At 41.4% G+C, this 27754-nt stretch overlaps 1 protein-coding gene across 1 annotated transcript; it reads right to left on the bottom strand.

Annotated features, from left to right (window-relative positions):
• Positions 1-111: 111 nt before the first annotated feature.
• mrrf (mitochondrial ribosome recycling factor) lies at positions 112-27725 on the bottom strand. The gene is made up of 7 exons (XM_034200578.1): positions 27640-27725; positions 24318-24494; positions 24012-24164; positions 7250-7368; positions 3494-3585; positions 1710-1869; positions 112-1392 (listed from the first exon to the last, which is right to left on the bottom strand). Exons 2-7 carry the CDS (start codon positions 24484-24486, stop codon positions 1315-1317), a joined length of 771 nt encoding a protein of 256 aa, XP_034056469.1. The 5' UTR covers positions 24487-24494; positions 27640-27725; the 3' UTR covers positions 112-1314.
• Positions 27726-27754: the final 29 nt, after the last annotated feature.

Genomic DNA, 27754 nt, shown 5'->3' with positions numbered 1-27754 from the left:
GGCCATTACAGCAAGGCCATTCAGGGAGACAAATAAAGAAGACAAATCTAATAAAACTACAATCTGTAGCTAACACCAAATATTACAAAAAACACCATGAAATCGGCATAGTCATATTTTATCCATTTATTTCATCCATTAAAAAGACACCAAACAGCATTCTGATTCAGATTTAATTAGTAGCGTGCAATGTAGCCCCACTGTAATCAACAAACCACCGAGTGGTTGTAAGAGCAAGTGTGTGAGGAAACTCTTCAAATTAAACCTGTCTGCCATGTGGGCTGCCTGCGACCAGTAGCAGAGGAAGCAAAACAAACCATGATAAAGACGAAGACACGGACCACATAATAGTGCGGAAAAGCTTCTAGCTGGTGTAAACAGCGGAGGGATGAAAGCAGAGCCGTGTGTGTTGCTGAAGGCTTCTCATTCATACATTTCTTGTTATCCATGCACTTTGAACAACGGCAATTCCTGAAAGTGGCTTTAAAAGTGCAGCTTTTTAAAGGACAAAGAGGTCCAAGTGGACAACATTAAAGTTTGTTTTCCTAATGGACAATTGTGGTGCCAGCAGCCAGGGTCTGGAGGTCTGTACACAGGAAAAGTCCATTATCACTCTGACTAATGGAGGAGGGGGCGACTTCAAACCAAAAGTGGAGAAAAAGAAAAGAAAACAAAAGAGAGAAACATGACGCACATGGTACAAAGTAGATTTTATTTAATGGAGCCCATCAATAATGTTACTTTTCTGACGTTATTGTCGGTTGAGTAGCCGTATTATCAATCCTAGACGATGGCAGAAATTAAAGTTGTTGTTTCTCTCAAGTTTATTTTTGAACCGACTTTGAATCAATGTGAAACAAATGTTTGGCAACATGCTAATCATATCCTGCGTCTCTGGAACAAACCGTCTCTCCCCTTTTCTCTCGCTCTTGCCACCAAGACAAAGCCGCAACCAGTTTACATTCAGACGGGTGCGCTTGTTTTATGTAAACAGACAGCCCTTGTGGCAAAGAGTTTGATTAGGAGGAGGCCCGCAAATCCCATTAAAAGTCCATTCGTCCCTCGTCTGTGTTTGTTTGAAGACAGGAAGAGTAACAAGGGAGGAGGGATGTGACCGGCAGTCTGTCGTTGTTGTATCCGTACCAATTTCTGTTTGTGCACTGACGGTTAAACCCAGATATCCCCCAGCAGTGATGTATCTCCCCAATGCTAGTGAGTGTATTATTAACCAGATATGAATGGCATATTTCCCCTCTTACATGAGTCCATTTGAAGTTCAGCTATAACCAAAATAAGACCTTTTAATCGTCACAGTCAGCCTAGCAGCTCCTTGGTCTTGGCTGCAAGCTGTTTGTCGATGTCCAACGCCATGTTGTCCGCCATCTGCTGGATCTGTCAAGGAAGAGGAGGGAAAGATGAAAAAAATACACGTTCACCTCCCTCTATTGTATGTCTGGTAAACGGACAACATTATATAGCTGAAATAAGACAGAATATGACTGGGCTTATGATGAATTTCTCTCTAATTATTTCAACTCTTGGACTGCATTAACAGTTTCAGGTCTTCAGGCTCCAATTATCAGAGGTTTTGAAAATCATCTCTTGCATCCAACAACACAACTCAACCTTCCTTAAAATATCCCTTCTCAGTCTGATCTATCGATGTAACCATGTGTATTAGAACTGCTGTCCTTCTCCATATCTCTTACCTGTTTCTCCACAAGACGTAAGGTGTCCTCCGATTGGGCATCCTTGGTCTTTTTGACTTGTGTGACAGCGTTAGATCGCACCTTCCTCAGTGAGTCTTTAGCCTTGTTACCAAACTGTTTTGCCAGCTTGGTGAGGTTCTCCCTGTGTTCTCGTGTAACTCTACAGCGAAGGGAGGACATGAGAGAAAAGAACAAATAGTAAGACAGAAGTTGACATACATGGATTGTTCCAAGCAAGGGTTAAAACGCATATGTCTCTGTACGCTATGAAGATGACGAAGGAGAGTTATGCAAGTAAGTTTAGCTCAATGGATGTCAGTGGGTTAAAGTAGCAGCTACTCTTTAAAGCAAGGTTATACACTGTACCAAATTATGATAATAGCTAATGACTATGATATTTAGCTTTCAGTGTTGGAGAAAGTGTATTTTCCTACTTTTAATTGCTACAGGAATACAAGATAAACAAGATGCCTTTAAACTACACACAGAGACCTAAAAAGAAACGGTTAGTCAGACTCTTTTTAAACACAGAAAACCACATAATAAAAAATTCATTATGTCAAATAATAACAACCTTACTTACTACTTAATGTTAAGGGCATGTAAGCATGAGGTCTAATTATTTCAGTTCTGACCCGTGAGTCCATCTCACATTGACTTGCTGAGGGACTCAGACCGGAGCTAAGACGCTCGTCATCCCGACAACTTTGTATTCACTTTGCATTCGTTAATCACTCAGAAAATCATACTTCCCATTTCACTCTCCCTCTTTGTCTTTAATTGGCTTTTTTCTCCTTGTTTTTGCCTCGGGGACTATTTGCAAACAATCCAAGTGTGGCGTCTATTTACCACAAACAATACGGCCTAATTACTGATTCCAGGGCCAATCAAGGAGCGCCTTCTCTTTGGAAATGCAAATGTGAGCTTGGAGCGTGCCGAGACTGATTGCAGGGGGAACGCAGCCTGACTCTTGTGTCCCTCCTCTGCCAGACTAACACCTGCTGCTCCACGCGTGTGCACACACACACACACACACACACATGCACCCAAATGCACATAAGTACAGATTGGCATTTATACATGTATGGGCAGATATGTAAAAAACAAAACATGATAAACACACAAAGTAGTTTAGTGAGTGAGTGACGGATAGTTTTTCGTAAGGTTGTTTGACTTGGCAGAGAGAAAGAGTGACCCGGCCCTCACATCAACACACTCGGGGTCTCTATACATCTACAAACCAAAGTCAATAAATCTGTCAGTTACAGGGGTTCATTAATGGGGGGACTTTCAAAAGCATGAAAGAGGCTAACTGTAAGGTTGTGGTCTAGGATTTGCATCATGTATTGATATTCTTTTGAGTTATTGGTTTCTCATTTAGTTTATAAAATGTAAAATGCATTGCAATTATTCTCAATTCCAAAATGTAGTTTTGCCATATCAAATAATCTTGGCCTCCTTCAGAGGATCCATGAAATACCATTTTATAAATTGATTACTTGATTTATCAGATCCCCTAATTTGTTTCATGGTAAATACTTAAGTTAAGTGTATAACAGTGGGAGTGGGGAAAAGAGGGATAACAAAAGAAAGGGAAAAGGAGTAAGGAAAGGATTGAAAAGAAAGAAAGTGCAGAAAGCAGGAAAGCGATTCTGCCCTTGGGTGTTGTGTGTGTGTGTATGTGTATACGTGTGTGTGTGTGTGTGTGTGTGTGTGTGTGTGTGTGTGTGTAAATATGTGTGTATATGTGTGTATATGTGTGTGTGTTTTAGGAAGAGACTCACTTGGGAACGGGCACCTTGATGATTGTCCCGTCCACCTCTGGGTTAAGGTTCATGCTACTCTCTCTCAGGGCACGGGCAGCGGCAGCTGTAGCCTGGGGCAAACACGACATAAAGATCAGAAACACACACACACAGACACACACAGACACAGATATATGAATGTGTGCTTGCTGGTGTGAATGGAAAAGCAGCGCTACAACTGCAGGTAGTGGCCAGGCTCCAGCTGGCAACTATTAAGGTGTGGTGGGTTGTATTTTATGTGTGTGTTTGGGTGGGGTGTGTGTGTGTGTGTGTGTGTGTCAGGGGAAGCCGATGCAGTGTGGAAGTGCCTTGGGCCACTGTCAGCGCTCGGCCCTCTGGGACAGGACTGAGAGGTTGCAGGGCAACGCGGTGACCCACAGTGACCTCACAGGACTGTCTGCGGGTGTTTGTGTATGATACATGGATACACACACACAAACACACATGTGCTTTTGAGTTTGTGTGAACACATTTAAAGTATTTTCAAAAATAAAATCATCTTATTGCTTTTAATAGATGTGGGCAATGGTTATTATATTGAGGTGAGCACATGAATATTTACATTCACTTAAACTAACATTTAAAACACTTTTATTGTATTGTGTTCAGATTTTGCATCAGGCTACGTCTACCATCTACTGGACATTTACAGTACCAATACAGTGGGTGGCAGAACATGTCACTCATCTATTAGGATAAAATGGCAACAAATATTTCTCGAACATCTGTTTTATTTTGAAAGGATGAAACAATTTAATGGGAGATGAAAAGAAGTAGACTTTGTGTTTTGTTAGGGAACAAGTGATCTAGTGTCAATTTGGATACTAGGCAGAGATGACATTGATATCTCAACCCATAACAGGATCAGACAAATACATGTTAAGAGGTTCTGTTGGTCTACAGTCACACAATACTTTAATAGTAAAGTGGCTTCTTTGGAATTCCATTTTAAAGTATTTTTGTATTTTTTTGGCAGGCATGCAGACCAGCAGGCAGAGGGACAAGCTTGCATGTTACTCTGGTGAATATTAAAACAGTCTTAACATATGTGAAACATCAAAACTTGATCCAACATATGCAGCACAACCCTTTAGTCCAGTAAATACTAAATGTTAACCCGAGAGCCAAACACATTGCATACAGACAAGGCAGAGGAAGCCAAATCCTTTGAATTACTGAAACAAAGTCACACTCCTCGCACCAGTTCTGCAACCGCATGACAATTCCCATAGCTGATCATTACAAAGTGTGCAAATGCGAGGAAAAAGCACATCATTTGTTTTTTTTCTACTCCATTTCTAACCTACTCTCCATTTTCGACAGCTCCTTCTGGCCTTCTCCGCTGGGAAAAAAAAAAATGGCAGTGAGATTAAAGGAATTTATTTGTGCGCATTAAATTAATTCATGTGGTTTCTTTTCCTTTGTCAAATTCATCCGGAGCGCAGGCCTCTGGTTGCGCTCTTTGAGTGTGGGGTGATAGATTCAGACCCTACCTATGTTTGATCGTTCTCAGGATCGAATTCATCACCGTTTCCTCTTTCCCGACGACCACTCCGGTGGTTACGGAAAACCGAGGGGAATTTCTGTGTAAAGGCCGTGCAGGTTCTGGTTAATATGTTCGAGAGGAAGAGAAATTACACTGAAGTTTCACATCAAACGCTTGACGGCCCGCTTCAAAGCAAAGAGGCGAGTGGGGAGGAATGTGTGCGAGAGTCTGCGTGTGTGCATGTAAAATAAAAAGTCCTGAAGAAAATGATTTATGAACAAAGTGGTGGGATGCTTTAACATGCAAACTCTTCCTAAAACACACACACCAAATTGGCTCTTGATCTAAGCCTGCTGGTAGTTGTTGTTAGTTCCACCATGCCTTCCTTCCCTGGCTGCTCTTAATGAATGAATGGAAAACAATGCTAGGGCCTCTGGAGTGCCTGGTAATGGATAGGCATCATTATAAGCCTATTAGCTCTGGGTACTGAGGACTCACCTCTGTGTGGGACATGGGCAGCGCAGGGCATGACATTGTATCGTGTGCATGCATGAGTGTGTCTGCCGGGTGTGTGTGTGTGGTCTGCGGTCGGAGTTCCTGGAAAGAAAATAGACTCACAGCAAGACCATTCAGGCTGAAGAGTAGATTTCAAGATTTAAGATGCTGATAAATGCTTGGATTTGCATGTTTTGTGATGCCGCTACAACACAGAACAAACAGGTGTAACCACACCTTTCAGATTCACAAAAGGTGACCGGTAGAAAAATAGAAGCTGGTGGAATATGGTTGGAAGAACTTGTTTTGTGGTTCTCCAAAATAATAAACTGCCTTTGAAAGTCATCGAAGCTTAAAAAAACGGGTTTAAACAGCAACAGATCATGTAGGTTTTACTTCCCTTAGAATGTAAATCTGTTATTGCCTCCACAGAGTATTTTATGTTGCTATTTTGTGTTTTTAGCCATGTCGGGCTGGCAATGCCGGGCGGTCGGACTCTTTGGTTCACACTTGAAATATCTCACCAATCTTCATTCCAACCCTGACCTTAACATCAGCATGCTAGCATTGTCTTCATGCTAACATTAGCAGTTAACTGTATGACTTTATTTTATTTGCGTAATCATAACTGTGGGGGAAACCTCTATAGCAATGGAGAGTCAGGACTCAAAGAGACACGAGGAGAGCTGGAGCTTTGATGGCAAACACTTGACCACACGGTTGAGATGCCACAATCAATTCTGAAGAACCCTCCTGTAGCTCGAGGTTTTAACTAGTTCAGAGTGTAATAATCAACATTCTTCAATAGATAGACTAAACAGCTGAGGACACTGAATCACATTTGTTGTCGCTTATGGCTCTGGGTCATCTACACTCCGAGAAGGATGTGTTCCAGGTGTCCCACAACAATAACTATCTCTCACCGAGAGTTGCCCGGCCATAAACTGGTAACAACAACAACTTGCTAGGGCAGCCCCTCCTTATGGGAGATAACGGCTGATCAAGGTTGGTCAGCTGCATCGGAGGAGAAATTATTCCCTGACAATAACTATCGGCAGGTTTCTGAGTGACATTTTGTACTTTCAAGCTTCACTTGTAATTAGCATTCATTATTCTTAATCATCTAAACATATTTTTTTAAATAAGACCTTAGACAACTAAATCTTTATTCATGACTTTTTGGGGATATATAATTCAGTCTTGTGTAACTGCTAAAAAAGCACATTAACATTTGCCAGGACACCAGAAGGTCTTAAAATGCAAGACGCCCCCTCTGACTAGCAGTGTTGTATGATCTAAAACGGAAAAGAGGGAAAGAAAAAGGAGTAGAAAAAAGAAAATAATCCATTCCTTCCTAACCTGGGGGTAAAATGAGGTCATTTCCTATGCTGTGAAAACTCACACACAGACAGAACCACATCCCAGTGCGCACACACACACAGTTTGGGTTCATGCTGCTATCTTTCACAGCGGAACAAAGGCCTCCTCGAGTGATCAATCAATTAGCATCTGAGACACAGTTGGAGAGAGAGCGGCCGCTCAGGTTTCATTTGTACAGAACTGAGGGCTTCTAGAGTTCTGCTCTGGCTTACTTTTCCTTCTGCAAAAGGCCATCTATCTGTCTTTCGGATCTTTGTGGTCTTGTCGGATTATTTTTATAAAGCTTTTAGTTACAGCGTGCTAGTCTGCGTGAGACAAACACATACGTCTAGGAAGAATCTGTACGTGTGTGTTTGTGTGTGTGATCGTCTTACCTCTGGAAAGCTGCTCATGTTGACCATAATGAGCTGAGGGGATTTCATGGAGACCTGTCCCAGCTGGTTGAGAGGGAACTTGCCATCTTGTGTCGTCACCACAATGTGATCCAGAGCTCCTAAACAAAAGCACATACAAATACTTGTTAATTTACCTAATTGTATTAAATGTCCCATGTCATGCTTTCCGGTTATTACCCGTCCCCTTGTGTGTTATGTAGCTTTTTCTGCATGTAAACGGTCTGCAGAGTCACAAACCCTCAAAGTACACCCTGTAGCGAGTAAAACTAACACAGAAAATACCTGTCTTTGCTGCCCCAGAACGCCTCGTTGGAGATTTTAATTTTTTTCTTCCACGTCCTGGGTACAGTGACGTGACCATACCCAAATGGACCAATCCGTGGTCTCTCTCTCTCTCAATCAATCAATTTACCGTTTACTCAAAACATTCAACATTTTGACTGTTATTTCATATCTACAGTTACTTTCATTTTTCATAAATTGTATTGATATTTGTAAAATATCTGTACTGCGAGGCATATATCTTTCTAACAAAATGCGTAAGAAAGATTTGTCTTCTTCATACCTTGAATTATTATCAGATTTATTTTGCTTTTATAGATAAATATTGGCGGGTCCCAACTATCTAGTATTGGTCAGGCTGCAGCTTTTCTAGTTTAATGACACTATTTCCCTGCAGAGTTAATGAGTGACAGTATGTTTTCCTTTATATTTAGTCGACAGGATAACAACTAAACACAGACAGATGAATGAATGTCCCGCAGGAGCCACAAACTGCATGAGTAAGAAATAAACCCTCAGTTAGAGTGTTAAGAGTTTCCATGATCTACTGCCTCTCTTCACTTTCAACACAGAGAGACAAAAGTTGGTTTGCCAACAAGGGTTGACTTCTGTCCTTTCCTCCCTCTCTCCCTTTACTCCCTCCCTCTCTTCCTCCCTCCCTCCCTCCATCCATCCACCCTCTCCCTCTCCTCCATCTGGCTAACCTCAGACGCAGTTGTTTCCTCCTTCTCCACCTCTGCCTTACATCACTCGCTCACTGCTTACCCAGTGGGGTGTGTGTGGTAAAGTGGGGGTGAAGGGGAGGTGAGGCAATAGTGTAATTCTAAAGATTCATTTATCATCTGATTTCAAGGGCAGAGAAAAAAAAGAGACCAGAAGAAATAAAAAAGTTGGTGCAAACTGGATGGCCCACATACCAACTGCCTGGTAATTAATCTGTCTCCTTCTTTAAATGTATCTCAGTGTATATGCAGACTTTTCATGTCAGTATCTATGACCTTATGACTGTCCGTCTCTTTTACTTGTGCCTTGACAATGAGCACCTTCACATCTGCTAACACTTTAGGAGGGCAGACAGACAGACAGACGTTTCCTTAACTACAAAAGTGGAGGGTGAGGAGGGGCGGAGAGAGATGACGAAGGTCAGAGGACGATGGCTTAGGAAGCATTTGACAAATCTCTTCATTTTCAAAATATTGCAAATATCAATGCAGTATATATCTGGTGGGAATAGTATGATATAAATGTACACTATACTTTTTCTTGGTTATTAAACAGGCCTTTTTATTTGTGTGGAGCGTGAGAATGAATCAAAACAGAAATATTGTGTTCCATAAAACAAAACAAAAATAGCTAAAAAAGTCTGAAAAGCAGTTTGAACTGCAGAGAAGTTACAATCAGAATCAGAAACAGACTTATTACCAAGTAGGTTAACACATAGGAGGAATTTGACTTGGTGTCATGGTGCATACATAAAGATACATACAAATAAAACAAAAACACAGATAGAAAACTATTTTAAGAAAACTGTAATAACATTAAAAAATATAAAAAAATATAGTAAAATATAGCAATATTTACATTGAATATGCAGGGCTCGACAGTAACGGTTGCCATTGGCAACCATTCTGAAAAAATGTCAACCACTTCTTGGTCTTTGGTTACTATCAGTGGCAACCAGTTTTTAAACATAAAGAAATAAGGGCAGCAAACAGCAAAATGTGCACCCCAAAATGGATACATGTTAATTATTTGTTGTATTAAGAGTGATATTTCATTATTGTTGTGACCAGTCGGAACCCGATACTTAAAGTGGACCTATCATGCTATATTTGAAACATATATTGTAGGGCCATACCTATATAAAGTATATAAATATATATATTTTTCAAAATACCAAACAGATCCTGCATTTTAGCCATGCCTCATTTCGCTATATTTGCTCTTTCCAGCCCTGTCAGGGGGCTGATTCTGTGAGCTGCAACTGACCACGCCCCCCTGCAGGAGAGGGGAGTTGGCAGTTACTTTGGCATTAGGGCAGGGATATCTAGATACTTTCCAAGGTTTGACATAATGAATTGTGCTACTTTTAAAGCAAGCACCGATGTTTTCAAATCTGTAATAAAAAATCTCCTCAAAAACGCTATCGAAGCAGCTCCTGCCGTTGCTACGTTAGTTCAAACGGTAACTACGGACTATTTTTCTTAGCAGATGCATGTCAATTTAAATCAATACAACTATTTTTTAAATCAATAAAATCATTTTCTAAATCCATAAAAGCCTTTCAATTAATATTGGGAGTCATGTCGTTACTTTGTTGAGAATGTGGCCATGTAATAAGCGGGATAATGTGCAGCAACACGGTCATTATGGGGAAAATAACACCTCCGCTTCGCGTCGGGCTCCTGATCAGCCTGTCAGTGTTCTTTTCCCCATAATGACCGCGTCGCTGCACATTATCCCTTACATACAGTGGTGTAGTGGGTATTTTTTTACTGGGGGGACGCTATTTTAATTAGGTCATCCCAAACAATGCCACACAAGTGCGCACGCGCGCAGTGCACTCACAAAACGGGCAGACAGGTCCACAGAAACTACCGGTATGCTTAGTCCTACTTTAGTTACTGTACTACAAAAAGCAGACGGCGCTGCGTTCAACACACACACAGACTCAAAACCATGGACACACAGGCACATAAGTTACATAAACAATTTATAGGCCTAAATTGCATAAGCTACAGTATTGCAACTAAGCAGACAGCGCTGCTTCTCTCTATCTCCACTTTCAAAATCTATTTAAAACTCATAACAAACAAACAAAATTCCCAAAGTTGTCCTGAAATTAACTTATTAAATAAACGAAACGAAAAATATAGCCTACTTATGCAAACAACATTGAATCTGGACTTGAAATTATTCTGATTAGGCCTAGCCTACATTGCAAATAAGCAGACAGCGCTGCTTCTCGCACGCACGCACGCACGCACGCACGTTTGCCTGCCATTATAGAGCTTTTTCGTTAGCGTTCTTGAAGGAAAGAGCTGCCGCAAAATCGGCGGGCAGCGAGCTGGCCGTGGGTGTGTCACTGACACACCCCCAGCTCGCCACGGGGTCATGAGCGTGATGATGAATCATAATTTTTTAAGGAAATAGTTTTTATTTTTTATTATAATTAGGCCTACTGTGAAATGTATTATGTTTTTGTCATTATTACAACAAATACACACTTGCAACTGATAAGACTGGCAAAGATTTTATATTTATTAGACTATTAAAAAAAAGATCATGCTCCAAATAAGTGGGGGTACGGCGTACCCCCACGTCCAACGCCCACTACACCACTGCTTACATATGATTATATAGAGTCATTATTCATTTGTTTTAAAGCAGGAGGCGCAAACGCTTGCCTTGGGGAGGGCAGGGCTGCCAACACTCACGCATTGAGCGTGAGAGTCACGCAATTAACCCATATCTCACGCACTCACGCCACACTTGCCTTTCCTCACGCTAAGTTTTCGTCCAAAATAAATGTATATAAAAATAAAGTGAAGGAACAGCAAACCGAGCGGTCTACGAAATGAGACGGTCTTCTGGCTTAGTTCAGTAAAGTTGAAACGATATTGGGAGATTCGGATTTCACGGATCAATAACTCATGAACAAAACGTTATTCAGACACAAATGACGTCTCCTAAGTACCGTGGTAAGGTTGACAACGAACTACAATCACATGTTGATAAAAAAAAAAGCCAATACGTGCCGTCCTCCGAGCTGGACACATTACATTGTGTAATGGTACAAATCTCAACCTGTCATTCAATGGACAGCTTCCCCCCCCCCCCCATCTATGTATATACTCACATTTTAGACTCTGTTACTAACTGTATATCTGTAGACTTGGTATGTCTTAAATGTCCGGTTAGGATGTATTAGAACGAAATCTAAAATGAAAATTGTAAATAAGCAATCTGTATGTAAAAAACCACCTGTATGTAAATTGTAAATAAGCCATCTGTATGTCAAATATGTCTTATGTGTCTTAAATGATATGATGAATTGGAAATGGGGGACCCTGATGTAAACAAGCCGAAAGTCTTTCTCTGGTCTGCATCCCCTTAACAATTGTATGTTTTGAGCTGTACTGTACTGTACCCAATATACAAGCTGTTAATAAACTTTTCAATCAATCAATCAATCAACATTGGTCTCTATCCGCAGCCGGAGAAGAAACGAGTGCTCAGGGACCGTCTGCAAAGTGGAACTCCGAAAAAAGAGAATACAATAATATTCAATCACTGTTATACAGCTTATTACTACCAAACTCACCACACACACCAATAGTCTCCTGGTGGTCATACTACAGCAGAGAGTTTGGAATAATATGCTTTTGAATAATTTTGGGGAATATTTATAATGTAATCTTCAATAAATATGGCATCATCTTAAATAGCTTTACTATTATACAGTATATTTCTACCAAACTCACTATTTGCATTGTTGTTGTTAGCATCTGGTTAGCTAGCTGCGCTAACGGATATTAGAAGCTGTTTCTAAAACAAGGAGAGGGAGAGCTCTCTGCTGTTAGACCGAGAGATAACTACAGCTCAGAGAGGTAAGGGACTCTCTGTTTAGATATTCATTTGAGTCTAGTTATCTCAGTGGGTCTCAAACGGTTTGGTCACCATTTATGAGAATAAATGAAAAACAGTTATGAAATACTATATGGCAGTAAAACAAGAATACAGTTTAAAAGGTGAGTGATTTGTAAAATATCCATAAAGAAAAAGAAAATCTGTTTACAGTTCTGTTTCCTATGGGTGTTGAGAGATGTATCCATAAATTCATGTTGCTCTCAAAGTGCACCAGGTTGATGCATTTAACTTCAATATTTAAAAAAAAATCTTCCCGTGGGAGCATCCCTCCCGGACCCCCCTAGAGGAGGTGAGGACCCCACCCCACTTATAAATTAGCACTTTACCTCTGCTTACACCTATATGCCATTTTATATGCTGTGAGCTGATTATCGAGCCTTCATTGTAAGAGTCACGGGTACACTGTCTGTGTATGTGCGTATTCCACTAGCGCCCGGTACATTCATGGGAAACCCTAGTTTGTACATGTTTAATACATTTGTAACACTGTACACATGAACGTTTCTTTTTTCGGTTCACCAAAAAAATAATCTCACTCCAAGCTGAACTCAAATGTTGGCAGCCCTGGGGAGGGAGAAAAAGAGCAAAAGTGGAGAATAAACAGAAGGGCAACCATGGCAACCATGCAAGGGAAGTTCTTCTTCGCTGCATTTGTGGCAGACTACAGCGCCACTTACAGGCCTGGCATATGTACTACAGTGTCTCCAACGCTTTCGAGCAGCAATGGCCGGGCGTGGCCCAACCTCTCATTCCCCTGATAGTGGAGAATTGACCAATAGCCATAGCGCCACCGTCCTGACGTCAGGACAGTGTTCAAATCTGGATCAGTCTGTATAGAGTGGCGAAGTCACGCCCATCTACTTCCGGTCCATGGGACCTTATTTCGGAAAAATAATGTATTGAAGTCAATGGAGAGAGAAAACGTATCTTTCGATCCCGTTTGAATTGTTCCATGAATTACACATATGATGTTTGTCAATCTTAAAAAATTATTTCCATGTCAAAAAAGTCACAGTTTGTCGTAAAACTGTTCAAATATAAGACTATGAAAAATACGCAACTGGAAAGACTACAAATCCCAGAGTCGCGTAAGTGATGTCACAATTGTTTTCCTCCACTAAGAGATAGCTAAGATCAGCGCCATATAGATAGAATCTATAAGATCAGATAACTTTCACAAGATGCCTGTTGAGATATAACATACAGACATGTATGACTCCATGTATTACTGTGTACCATATATTGTTTATGTAAGTAGCTGCGACTACTAACTGTGTTCATTGGTTAGGGCTGTATCACATGATTGTGATGTCACTACCTGGGGTATAAGACCGTTGGAAGTCACGCCCCTTCTCTCTCTGTCCTCAAGCCTCTTGACTTGAGATGTGTGCCTATAATAAATAACGCCGTGATGAATGGCTAAACTTGAACTGCTAAGATTATTCACCTTTCTGCTGCAGGAGACAAAAGGTTTAAGTCTAAATCTGCTAACAGGTTATGGGCCCAGATGCGATGAATTATTCTACAGTTCGAAGCGCACGTGCGATAACAAGGCGAGAAGATTGCCTATTAGCACGGTTAGCATAGGAGTAGCTAGTTAGCCACGTGTTAAGCTAGTTTAGCATCGGGACAACCGAGGGAAGCTAAAGCTAAGCTAAAGAGGACCTAAGCTAAGCTACTGAAGCTACAAACGAAAAAGCCATGGCGAATAGAACCACGAGGAAGAGCAAGTGGCCCACGTTTGACGGAAAAGCAGAAGAGTATGAGCTCTGGGAAGAGAGGATGCTGTGTTGCATGCACGGAGTGGGATTGAAGGAGACCATCCTTCGAGCACCCGCTGGAGAGCTGACCGCGGCACTGAGGGCTCAAGACGACAAGCTCAATGCTGACGCCTATTGTGAGTTAGCGCCGCTACTTGACAATACCAGTTTAGGCCTGATATTCAGAGACACGAAGGACAAGGGCCGAGAAAGTCTCAGAATATTAAGGGAGCACTATATTGGAAAAGGCAGACCCAGGATCGTCACCTTGTATATAACCATGACTGCGCTAAAGAAAGCTGATAATGAGACGGTAACAGAGTACATTATCCGAGCTGAGCAGATCATTATGGCACTCAGGAGCACGGGAGAAGCACCGAGTGAGGGACTAATGATGGCGATGGTTATGCGGGGATTACCCGAAAAATACAAGCCGTTCACTCTAATGGTGACACACGGTGACAGTGAAGTAACGTTGGGACAGTTCAAGGCGAAGTTGAGGAACTTCGAGGCCTCAGAAGATTCAGCCCCAGCCTCAGACAAGACGAGCGAGAGGGTGCTGAGGGTCCAAGCAGCAACAAAGAGAAAGCCCGCCAAACGATTCATCCCCGATGGCGGCGGAGAACACGTCGGCACATGTTGGCGATGCGGAGAGAAAGGCCATCGAATAGATGACTGCAGAAAGAAAGTCTGGTGTAGCTTTTGTAAAAGCATGGGGCACACAGACAAAGCGTGCACAAAGGACCGCGGTGATGCAGCTCGGTGCGCGAGCATGCCAGGTGGTACCGGAGAAGCTGCGGGAGGAAGTGACTACACCCTCAAAGTGCGAGCTGAAGAGACCAGCCTACAGAGACAACAACTACAGACCCACAGAAAAGGATTGATCGTGGACACGGGAGCGTCGTCTCACATCAACGATAAGAAGAAAGTCAAGATTTTTGACAGCACCTTCAAGCCGGAGAGACACAGCATGGAATTGGCAGACGGGAGGCGCACCTTCGGGGTGGCGCACGGCAGAGGAGAAGCAGATATGTGTCTGATAGACAGCGAGGGACGACGGTGTAAAGTGACTCTGAGGAACGCACTATACATCCCATCGTACCCCCAAGAACTATTTTCCGTGAAGTCTGCTACAGCTAACGGAGCCAAGGTTTTCTTCGACGAAGGTAAAGATGCTCTGATGTTACCGGATGGTACCAAGTTTAACATTTATGTATGTAAGAAAATGTACTATTTGCAAACAGAGTGATGTTGAAGATAAGTGTCATGTCAGCCATGATATCCAAACGTGGCATGAGATTATGGGTCACTGTCATTATGAGGATGTGTTAAAGCTGCAGGATGTAACTGTTGGTATGCATATTAAGGTTACAAAGCGTAAGCCTGATAAAGATTGTACAGTATGCATAGAGGGAAAGTTTACCCAAACGAGAAACAGAGATCCGACCGATAAAGCAAACACACCACTTGAGTTGGTGAACACTGATCTAGCTGGTCCAGTTAATAACGAGTCCATAAATGGCTTCAAGTATATGCACTCATTTACAGATGTGTGTACAGGGGCAGTGTTTGTTTATTTCCTGAAAGCGAAGAGTGATGCAGTTCAAGCCACTGAGAAGTATCTGGCAGATGTAGCTCCCTATGGGACGGTGAAATGCATTAGATCAGATAATGGCACTGAGTTCACTAGTAAGGAGTTTCAGATACTATTGAGAAAGAACAAGATCAGACATGAGATGTCTTGTCCTTATTCCCCACATCAAAACGGGACAGCTGAAAGAGAAGGGCGCACTCTTTTTGAAATGGCCAGATGTATGCTTATTGACAGTGATCTGCCTAAAAACCTGTGGCACTATGCCATTCAGGAAGCAGCACATACCAGAAACCGTTGTTTTAATAAGCACACAGGCACTACGCCATATTCAGCACTGACAGGGAAAAAGTGTAACTTAGCTAGGATGCATAAGTTTGGAGCAGTGTGCTATGCGTACCAGCAGGACAGGGGGAAATTAGATGCTAGGTGTGAGAAAGGACGTTTTGTAGGGCATGACAAGGGAAGCCCCGCCTATCTAGTTTACTACCCCGACAAAGAGAAGGTTCAGAAGCACAGACTAGTAAAGTTTATCACCAGCACAACTTGTGATAGCGAGACTCAGACAGTGGTTAGAACAGGATTCGGCGGAAGACTGTGAAGAGGGAGTAAAGGCCCCACAGCCTAGTGTACTGAGCAAAGATGTACAAACTAACGCTCCAGTCAGCACCAGAGGATGATGGCGAACAGCACCCTAGGGTGGCGTCACATGCCTCAGACAGTGGGAGATATTCCAGTAGGGAGCGCAAACCCCCAGAGTACTTGAGAGATTATACTCAGGAAGATAGTGATGAAGAGGATAAAACACTCACTAGTATAGATTATTGTTACAGAGCAGTTTGCGGTGTACCTCTGACCTTTAAAGAGGCCATGACATCGACCGAGTCAGAAAACTGGGGAAAAGCGATGGATGAGGAAATTAAGTCTCTAGAAGACAATCAGACTTTTACCCTGACAAAATTGCCTGAGGGCAGGAAAACAGTGGGAGGTAAATGGGTCCATTCAGTTAAGGGAGACGTTGACGGACACGACAAATACAAAGCTAGGTTCGTAGCAAAGGATACAGTCAGAGGGCGGGGATAGATTATGGGGAGATGTTCTCACCTACAGCCAACCTGACAAGTGTACGTGTATTAATGCAGAAGGCAGCCCAAGAGGATTTGATTTTACACCAGATGGATGTAAAGACGGCCTACCTGCATGCACCCATCGATCATGACATTTACATGGAACAACCTGAGGGTTATGTAAAAGAGGGAGAAAAGCTAGTGTGTAAGCTAGAGAAGTCAATTTACGGCCTGAAGCAGTCAGGGCGAAATTGGAATACAATGTTGCATGAATGCTTAACAGATGACAATTTTACACAGAACCCGGCAGACCACTGCGTTTACTCCAAGGAGTCTAAAGAGGGAAAAGTAATAATTGCTATCTGGGTCGATGATCTTATCATCGCAGCCAGCAACACCAAGATTTTAGAGAAAGTGAAAAACATGCTTTCCACAAAATTTAAAATGAAGGATTTAGGGAGATTAAATCATTTTCTGGGCATGGATTTCAGTCAGTCTGACGGCTGTGTGAAAGTATCACAAAAGAGATACGTGGAAAAGATACTGGAACGTTTTGACATGCAGGAGTGTAGGGTAAGGGACACACCTTGTGACCAAAAGTTAGATTACACTGAAGATGCCCCTAAAATGGTGGATGTGAAGAAATACAGAGAGGCTGTTGGCAGCCTAATTTATTTGACTACCTGTACACGTCCAGACCTATGTTTCGTGGTAAGCAAGTTATCACAATATTTTGCTGAACCGACAGATGAACATTGGGTTACAGTAAAACACGTTTTGCGTTATCTCAGGGGTACTGCAGACAAACAGCTTTGTTTCAGAAAGAGCAGCGAGAAACTAGGCCTACAGGCTTATAGTGACGCTGATTGAGCGGCAGATAAAACAGATAGACGCAGTATGACAGGGTATTGTGTGAGCATGAGTAAGGACAGCTCACTAGTCTCTTGGAAAACCAAGAAACAGCCTACAGTAGCGCTTTCCACATGTGAAGCTGAGTATATGGCTCTAGCAATACAGGAGTGTATTTACTTGGAGCAGCTACTGGAAGGGATAGACACATACGTGTATAAGAAAACAGTTGTAAACTAGGACAATCAGGGGACAATAGCCCTTGCTAAAAATCCTGTGTGTAGACAAAGGTGTAAACACGTGGATATTAAGTACCACTTCATTAGGTCCACATAAGGCAGGGAAATATGACACTGGTTTATTGTCCTACAGACGAAATGGTTGCAGATGTGATGACCAAGCCTGTATCCAAAATGAAGCTGAGGAAATTTGAAGGGATCATGTTTGGTGTGTAAAATGTGTGGAAGAAGCCCACATTTAAATCATTTGTACCATGTTTTTGTTTTGTTGATTAGATATGAACAGGTAAACAGTAAGCACTAGGGCTGCACGGTATTGAAAAAAACTGACATCGTGATTTCCCCCCCCCCCCCCTGCGGTATATATTGCGTTTTTTTAACCTGTTAAACCCCAAAGTCCCGGCGGGTACTTTACTTTTTTTTTTCACGACAGTGTCTCAGGGGATCGTAATATTTAAGAACCTATAAATGTGTTATACCAGATTAACGGAGATAATCTCAGCTAACTGACGATACAAACCATGTTTACCAAAACAAAACACAAGTCTCATAAGAAGCATCTAAATGACCCCTGAGCGAAAAATGCTAACGCACTTTGGCACAGAACTCAAGATAAAAGTACCCTTATTATTACTTATCGTAGCTGCACTTACAAGATATCCGATTAAAACTGAGGTTCCACAGATTATTTAGGTATATAGTATCATCACTGAGTGATCTGAACTCGGACAGGGGAAGCAAACACAGACATCACAACATGTACCTTTACGTAGCTTCTAGGGGAGATGTCTCACCGTAGCTGTCAATCTGATCAAAAGACGTGTTCAATGGCATTCAAACGAGAAAGAAAAAACACGGCTGAATCGGTTAATCCATAGGTTTTTAACGTCTCTGTATAAAACAATGATTTCATTTATAATCCATAATTCCATTTTTATGTAAATATCGCAGAGCAAAAGTTAGCTGCTAATGGTAGCCACCAGAGTGGCTGCTGCTTCCGGTCTTGGCGATGCGGCAGTCTAACACACACACATTACCAAATAAGGAGTGAGAGTGACGCGTAGCCAAAACCGGAAGCTGCATACACTCTGGTGGCTACCATTAGCAGCTAACTGTTGTGCTCCGATTTTTACATACAAATGGAATTATGGATTATAAACAATTGCTTCAAAGCCACAGATACATTATCAACCTATGGATCAACCGATTCAGCCGCGTTTTTTCTTTCTCGTTTTAATGCCATTGAACACGTCTTTTGATCAGATTGACAGCTCCGGTGAGACGATCTCCCGTAAAAGGTACGTGTTGTGATGTCTGTGTTTGCCTCCCCTGTTGCGAGATCGGATCGCTTAGATACTATACTTAAATAATCTGTGGAGTCTCAGCTTTAATCGGATATATTGTATGTGCAGTTTCGATAAGTAATAAGGGTATCTTTATTTTGAATTCTGTGCTAAAGTGCGTTAGCATTTAAAAAAAAAAAATGAATAAAACCGCACGTCCCTGCGGTGTGAATACCGCGCATGCGCATACCGCGGTTATCGCCATGACACGGTATATCGTTCAGCCCTAGTAAGCACATCATTCATAAGTGGGAGTGTTGAGATATAACATACAGACATGTATAGTGTATGACTCCATGTATTACTGTGTACCATATATTGTTTATGTAAGTAGCTGCGACTACTAACTGTGTTCATTGGTTAGGGCTGTACCACATGATTGTGATGTCACTACCTGGGGTATAAGACCGTTGGAAGTCACGCGCCTTCTCTCTCTGTCCTCAAGCCTCTTGAGATGTGTGCCTATAATAAATAACGCCGTGATGAATGGCTAAACTTGAACTGCTAAGATTATTCACCTTTCTGCTGCAGGAGACAAAAGGTTTAAGTCTAAATCTGCTAACAATGCCTGTGTGCTTAGTACCAGGTTGTTATCATACCAGCAATGGGTCTTGCTCGTTATTTCGCTTCCCGTCTGATGAAAGGACCAGGAGTGGCTGGATCAAGTTAGCTACCTAGCTAGTAGCTAGCACGTTAGTTAGCATTACAGCCTTGTCATTTTTATTAGCCTTAATATGAAGTAACATTAAGTAACCCAAAATGTTAAACAGTAAGAGTAGTAGTCATATTTCGTGAACCCTTTGAAGAGTACTGTCACCGGTGTGATCATTCTATAGTACACAATTTAAGCCCGGGGGAGAAATGCTAACATCGCCGATCTTTTCTACTTCATGCTATCTGCACAAATGGTTGACATTAAACATTAAAAAGACCAGGCAGTTCAGAGAGAATCAAAGGAAGGCAGGCAGGCAGCTTTGCATGACATTCTTCTGTACGTGTTTCATTGTGGTGATAGTGAGGGTAGTCAATCGTTTTGTTGACAAGACAGTAGTGACGGCCATCTTGGTGACGTGTGTTGTTGTGGGAGACCAGAGGTGTATTGAGCGTTTCACACAAACAAATGTGTTACTTCACAGTTTTACGATAATTTTTTTTTTTTTGACTTACAAAATTATATTTTAAATTGACAAACATCATATGTGTAATTCGTGGCACAATTCAAACGGGATCGAAAGATAATCTTTCTCTCTCCATTGACTTCAATACATAATTTTTTCGAAATAGGGGCCGTTTCTCAATCGCGAGGATGCTTGCTTGGTAGCACATGTCTTTCGAGTCACTTCCTTCAGAAGCTAGGCAAGAATCCTTCCTGGCATTCGGAAAACGAAGAGTGGAACAGGCTAGCAAGTGTGGAGGTGTGCGTCATATGAGAGGCCCTGCCTTACATTTTCCGCCACAGATTTGGGGAAATTGGTCCGTGCGCAAAGCATTGTGGGGATTTGAAGGACGCAAAGTCTACCCATGTGCAGCCTCGAAATTACCCCCAAACCAAGGAATTCGGTGGAATTCCAAGTATGCTGGAGATTAGAACAGTCCTTCGGCGGCACTCGATGACATAGTGTCCTTGAAATATTGGCTTGGAAGCCAGTTTCCTCGCGATTGAGAAACGGCCAAGGTCCCATGGAGGTCCACCGGAAGGGGAGGGGCTTCGCCACTCTATCAGATCCGTTGCAGCCCCTTTTTTTTAGAGATTTGGGTATGGAGGAAAATAGAGAGGGTTTTCTGACACTTGGTGAGTTCCCTGGAACACCGGGGACACATTCATGTATAAAAGACGTACAAAAGTGCATTTTGCATGATAGGTCCCCTTTAAGTTGCACGTGCATTGGTGTGATTACGGAGCCAGAAAGCGATGCACGTTTACTCGCGTGCACTGTGTGCTTGTTTTACAACAAATGGCGAAGCAAATTAAGTTGTTTGACTGTGGGGTAAAAAGTTTGGCCAACCCGTCAACATCTCCAACGAATGTTCAAAGTGATTCAACTAATAAAGCGCAAGATGAACCCGAACGAAAAGCAAAGAGGACATGTGTAAAGTCTTGGGAGGCGAAATATATATCTACATTCTGCTCCGTTGTGCATTCACTTCCGGTAAAAGTCCCTTCACAATAAGATTCCCGATCTTATTACTACCAAAATAAAAGTGCAAAACAAAACTTTACCATAGGAAAATATTGGCATACAAATATAATCACTTCTATAAAAAGGCAACGCATTTTAAATATAGTTAGACATATTAAAGTAATTTACAGCATTAATAATTAATATCTAATTCTTAGCTGTGAATGGTTTTCATTTATTTAACATTAGAAATGTATTAGTCTGGCCAATCCAAAACTTCAATGCTGAAGGGCCAATGGATCTAGATTATATGGTGGGGATCAGTACAAAGGTCAAGGAAACCCAAATTTGAAAGGGAGACAATGGATGACCAAGAAACTAGTGACTTGTTCAATTCATTTGTGGATCTGTGAAGAACATGACAACAGCTGCACTACTGGTATTTAGTATACCAGCAATTGAGGGTAGACAAGTTTACTACCACTTAAGTTTCAAATAATTGTGTTAATTACTTATTGTAAAGCATTTGAACATTATTTTGTGTCACATGTTCATTATTAAGTTGATGTATAGTATCTTAATTATTTAAAATATAAGGTGACCGTAAAAATGTCAACCATATTTTCAGTTTTGGCAACCAAAAGCTGATGCCTGGTTGCCAGCCTGGCAACCACTTTTAAAAGTTAGTGTTGAGCCCTGATATGGTTGAAATCGTATAAATAAAATTGGAAAAAAAACATGTGCAGTTACAAGTGTGATATTGTTGGTCTTATCAAACTCGCTGCAAGACTGAATGTTTATTTCCTTAAAAATGTAAACTATTTCTCGAAGCTTCCACTACTTTTAGCTTCAACTTAAAAAACAATTGGTATATGAAATGTTTCAATGATTTTTCCAGCAGTACTGTGTCCAAACTGTCTCCGTCTGAATTTCCTTGGAAACAGAAAAAGATTTTGGGCCGGGTTACCCATCTGTGACTGACCACAACATGTTGGTCAAGCATTGATCATCTCTCTCTACGTCTCTCTACGTCTATGACTTGGCTACACCTTTGCAACACACAGACAAACACATGCACATTATGCATTCATTGAAACAGCACATACCCACACACACATGCATACTCATAAGCTTAATGAGAACCAGATGAGAGGTTGATGGAACAAACACACACACACACACACACATTCAGCTGACATCATTCCATTCCACCATCTCATCTCTCCTGTCAGCTCTAAGTTCTGCTGCCTCCCTGGATTACTGTGCAGCTGGACAGAAGGGAGGAGGACGGATGGAGCTGAGGACAGCAGTGAGGGGACAGAGAGATGGATCGAGGATGACAGAGGGACGGAGGGAAGGAGGGAAGGAGACAAGATGACAAGAGAAACAAGGAGGGCTGAAGACAGGAAGGGAGGGGTACAAAGACCTATGAACAAATGTTTCCCTGTTGGTCAAGAAGCAATTAAATCCACAAGTATGACACACAAGATTGAAGATATAATATAAGTGGAGGCCAAAAAATAAAGCTGGGAATTATTGCAAAACAAAAGAGAAGAGTAAATCATGGGGAGATGTAGAGGGAGGGGTTTGAAGATTGACAATGACTCCATAAACCATAAATCACTGAATGATGAAGGGAACATGATGACAAATGAGCATATTGGAAATGTATCAAAACTCAATGAAACAGGTGGAGGATATTTACAGGAAGAGACATTGTGGTGTTCACCAGAATACTTATGTTTATGCTTCTGTTGTTTAATTTTCCAGAATGCTGTGTAAATGTCAAAAAGACTGTGCATGCTATAAATCAAATGTAGGAGAGAAAGCCCACTTTCTTCTGAGGAGGAACAGGAGTAGAAGCTCAGACACTTTGAAGTCTGATTCTAAATGCCGCCATCTCCTGTGGGAGCTTCCATTATAACCCCCCACCTCTGAGTCCAGCTCCCATTTGTTCAAACCCAGAGGCAAAAGGGTCATGACCAGGATGTAGTTGGGGAAACAGAGGTCAACCTAGGGTCAAGGTAAGGTCACACTGGGGCTCACTTTCAGCCCTTGGGCGCTTTGTCAGGTAGATACAAACACACAGGAAGCCTTACTGACTTTCATCCCAAAGTCAAATTCTCCCAGGGAGCGGGCATGTAAGTATTTCTTGTCAAATTCATAGTAAAACAATATGGTAGCCCCATGTGTGGCCTCAGCAGTGTATGTTACTTAGTGATTCATGTAGTGTTGCCTAAACGACCATTATAGAAATAAAATGGAAAGTCTTATGGATGTCTGTAACCTCATGGATGTCATGGCAGTCCATCCAGGCAGATTGATACAACATTACCTCTGGTCTAGGACAGAGGACGTAACAAACAGCTTGAAGAAAAGCCACTTTTTGGAAAGATGTTACTAAAAAACATTCTTTAGAAAAACTGGAATCAAACATTGGTTTTGCTCCAGGTAAACATTTTATCATTCTGATTGGACCGCAGACAACAGTGAGATGATATCACAGACATAACTGTCAGATTGAAGATTCTTCTTGAAAATATATACAAATACTACTTCAACCTATATGTATGTGGTTTGATATACAATTCACTGCTTTTGTTCTTTTGTTCTAGCATGTTTTCTTCTTTAACCCTATGAATACAATTAAATAACAAGCAGAGCAACTCAATAAAACCAAAAAATGTATGACAACACCTTCCTTGCTCTACTTATACTGCCATCTGTAAGGTTTGAGAATGAAACAGTTTTCTAAGGACACAAAGGCAGACTGACAACATGAGAGACTTAAAAAAGTTTCGGACGGAGATAATAAATAGTAACGGAGATAAGCTGAATACCTGACTGGGTTCGGATGCTGAGGTTGCGTGTGAAGTCATCTTTGAGCGCATTGAGAACAGCGGTCATCTCCCCCTGCAATTCATCCAGACTGATGATGTCTTCCACCAGAGCTGAATTAATATTCACTTTAGCTGACTGGCCTTTTGCCTTGGCTTGGAAGATGAAGAGAGGGAAAGGAGCAGATCAGTAAGGGAAGAGTGGAAACTGATATTTAACATAGATAATATCTAGTCACGTAACCCAGTTTTGGCCAACAGATCCACAGAAGTTGAACACATGTGAACTCAGAAAATCTCCTCACTGACCTTTTGCCTTCTTGGTGGCATAGAGCCTGGTGCATGCAGCAGGGTAGGAGGTGGGGGTGTTGCGGTACAGAAGTGGTGCACTGACCCTGGAGGTGACCATGAGGGGAGACCGGACCACCAGGGACTGACAGAGCAGAGGCCGCAGCAGACTGAGGCGGTGCATAGCCATGACTGAAACTGAAAGAAACGGTTTGAATTAAGCATTTCATTGACTGGACGGTATGAAACATTTTTCACAGACAGGTTAAATCAGCTCTGGTAATATTTATTAACATGAAGTAATAGCTCATATCAGCCAGTAGGAGGTAGGCCTTCATCCTGTACTGAAATGACAGTACCATAGTGTCTTTCTGTTATTTATCTGATGATGATGATGTGAGGTAATGTGTTGTCTTTGGAACTCGCAAATAAAACAACACTCGCCATACACTGTACAGCAAACAGTTCACACACAATACACAATAAATAAATTGTCATTAAAGTCTCATTTATATATAAAAAAAGGTCAAATTAATAACAAGTACACTCAAATAAAAGGTCTCTAGAGAACAGTTAAAAAAGCTTAATTTATGTAGGCTCTGTCAAAGAATATAACAGCATACATTTGAGACTTAGAAAAAATCAATAGAAAATGTAAATGTAAAAAAGAAAAGACATATTGCCCTATAAAAAAAATAAAAGTATTATAAATTAATCTGCCAGTAGATCTTATTCACAGCAACCATTTTGGCATATCATAACAGGGAAAGCACAGTTGTAAACAATAACATTATAACTTAATAATTATAATTGGGGTCAGTTTTTGGCGCAGTGGGCTAGTGCGTTGATCATCGGATCAAGGGGCGTTGGGGAACAACAGTTCGAAACCCACCTCCGCCGCCACTGCGTCAGGCCGTTGTGTCCTTGGGCAAGACACTTCACCCCGAATTTGCTCTTGTGGATATTGTCCACAGTAATGACTGTTACATGTCTGATATGTGTAATGTGTATTTTTAAAGCGCTTTGAGCACCTGGAAAAGCGCTATAATAAAAATGTAATTAATTATTAATTATTATCCTTATAACAAGTTAGTTGAACACCTAATAGAGAAGAGACATTGCTAATTCAATTTGTTTCTACTTTCCTTCTTATACAAAGTTAAATTCACTGCTGTTGACTCACTCAGCTGTACAGGCTACATTACACGCAGTTACACCTAACAAGGGCCAGCACTAAGTCTACACACATGCACAGTTGTTGGAGCATTCCTGAAGAGGAAGCTCCCATTCAGAAACATCACAACATTATGAGACCGCCACTCCTTTTCTGTGGAAGACCCACCTCCCACCTCGCACACTGGCTCTCGGCTGTGAACTGTGTCACTGAACCTCGGAGTACACACAGGCACAGACAAACTCTGAGGCCACAGACACAAACACACACTAAAGCCTGTCTTTCACAGTCAGTGGCTATGAAGAGCTCACAGTGCTCTGCAGCCTGATTGACATATTCTATTGTCTGGTGTGTGTTTACAACTCGTAGCTGTGAGGAGAAACAAACTGTTGCATAAAGACGAGAAGTAAGAAGAACTTTCAAATATGCATAATACTACTACTGAGGATTTTTTTCTGCAGAAAAAGCATACATATTTTCAGCTAATTGCTTATCTTCTTCACTGACCTCAATTAGGTTTTATAAAAAGAAAACCTTTTCAGCACCAGTCTTATGTCCAAACAACCATTACCAAAACCCACCCACAGAAAAAGATATTGAAATAATATTAAAGGTTCTGATTATTTTTCAAATATCGTTTTTATTTACTTCTACCTTTACATAGTGCCCTCAATGCCATTAGAAATGTCCTCCACACTTCCAGGAATATTACACCAAATTATTTGTATTTGATGTGATGGAAAATGTATGCTCTCTTGTCAGTAACAGATACATTTGGGATTTTTCGTTTAAAAAAAACATGTCGGAATCAGCCTTACATTTACATCATTACCGATTTGAGTGTCCTCATTAGTTTTTAAAGCCACACCCACCCAAGCCCCTGGTGTCAATCAAACATTGACTCTAGATATTAACCATAATCAAACATATTCCAAAGTCAATATTTAGGCTAGGCTGTGGACCACCACCTACAATACAAACCCATACCAGGTATCGGTGGCTGGCAGGTTTCCTGACAAGCTGATATGATAAAACTACGCACTGTGGCAGAGCAGATAGGCTCAGATGTGGGACGGTGACGGATCTCTTTAGAGAGGAAGTCAGGCATAAAAAGTGAAGCACAGGTGTTCAGTGGGATACTGTAGCCTCATATCCTGTAGATTTCACACACAGCAGCTGCAGACACACCGCTCCTTCTTCCAGTGGCAGAAACCAGCTGGTGAGCCCGCATGATCTCTCCTCTGCACACTTTACAGTTTGAGCAGGAATAATACAGCAGTGTATCTGATAATGTTCTGCCTCCTCAAACAGACTGTGCAGATAGAGCATACAACTAAAGATTAGTATAAATATCAATTAAGCTCTCAATTATTTGTATATATTTTTTATTGATAACTGTTTAGTCAAGCAAGTGCCAGAAAATGCAGAATAATAATGGTCTCAACTAGGGACAGAGCATATTAATAGAAAACAGTGTCAAAACACAGGATGGACACCCTTCAGTTTGCAAGAATGCTAATTAACATCAGGAGTCAATGGTCATGTTGCCATTTTTGTCCAGTTATATGAATGAATATGAATATATCACTTTTTAATTGATCATTATAGCTTGTGCGTTAATCTATCAACCTCACATTAAACACACTGAGGAACAGGTGTTTAAACAGGAGGACACAGATATTCATTCTTGACTGACTGGATCATTGTGCGTCCCTGCTGTGTCTTAATACAGAACATGAAAGTGCACCTTGCCTTTTTATCATCATGTATGAGGAGGAGCATTATTGGGCAACATCAGCTTTGCTGATATTATTCCAAAACAGTACTCTCTCTGACATACCTCCATATTAGCCATTCAGTCACGCAAGCAGTACTCGGTTTGTTTCGCAATTAAAGCAGTTGGTACAATGTCATTAAAAGTAGTAGGCCTACGTATATATTTAAGATAACTAACTGGTTGCATAAACTCTGGGTAAAGTGATGTGGTTTGAAGGTCGGTGTGATGGGGGTGTGCGTATAGTCCTTGTAGCATTCTCCTGTGCATACCACGGGAACAAGTCAACATTAACCTCAACCACTTAGAGTCTAAATATAAAATGGTCGTTGGTTTAATTACCGCACAGCAAAATCCGACATATAACTTTAAATTACCCCAAACAGCATACTTACTTTCAAGTTCACAGCTCTAACAGAAGCATGTTAGCTCGGGATAAACCACATATGACATCTATGTTGTCATCATCATGCGCCAACAGTTTGAGGCGGTTGTGCGTTTGAAATGTTG

The sequence above is a fragment of the Gymnodraco acuticeps genome, unplaced genomic scaffold (genome assembly GCF_902827175.1).
Source record: "Gymnodraco acuticeps unplaced genomic scaffold, fGymAcu1.1, whole genome shotgun sequence".
In the NCBI taxonomy this organism is placed as follows: domain Eukaryota; kingdom Metazoa; phylum Chordata; class Actinopteri; order Perciformes; family Bathydraconidae; genus Gymnodraco; species Gymnodraco acuticeps.
Note: the sequence above shows the minus strand (reverse complement) of the source record. Positions and strands in the feature narration are given on the sequence as shown.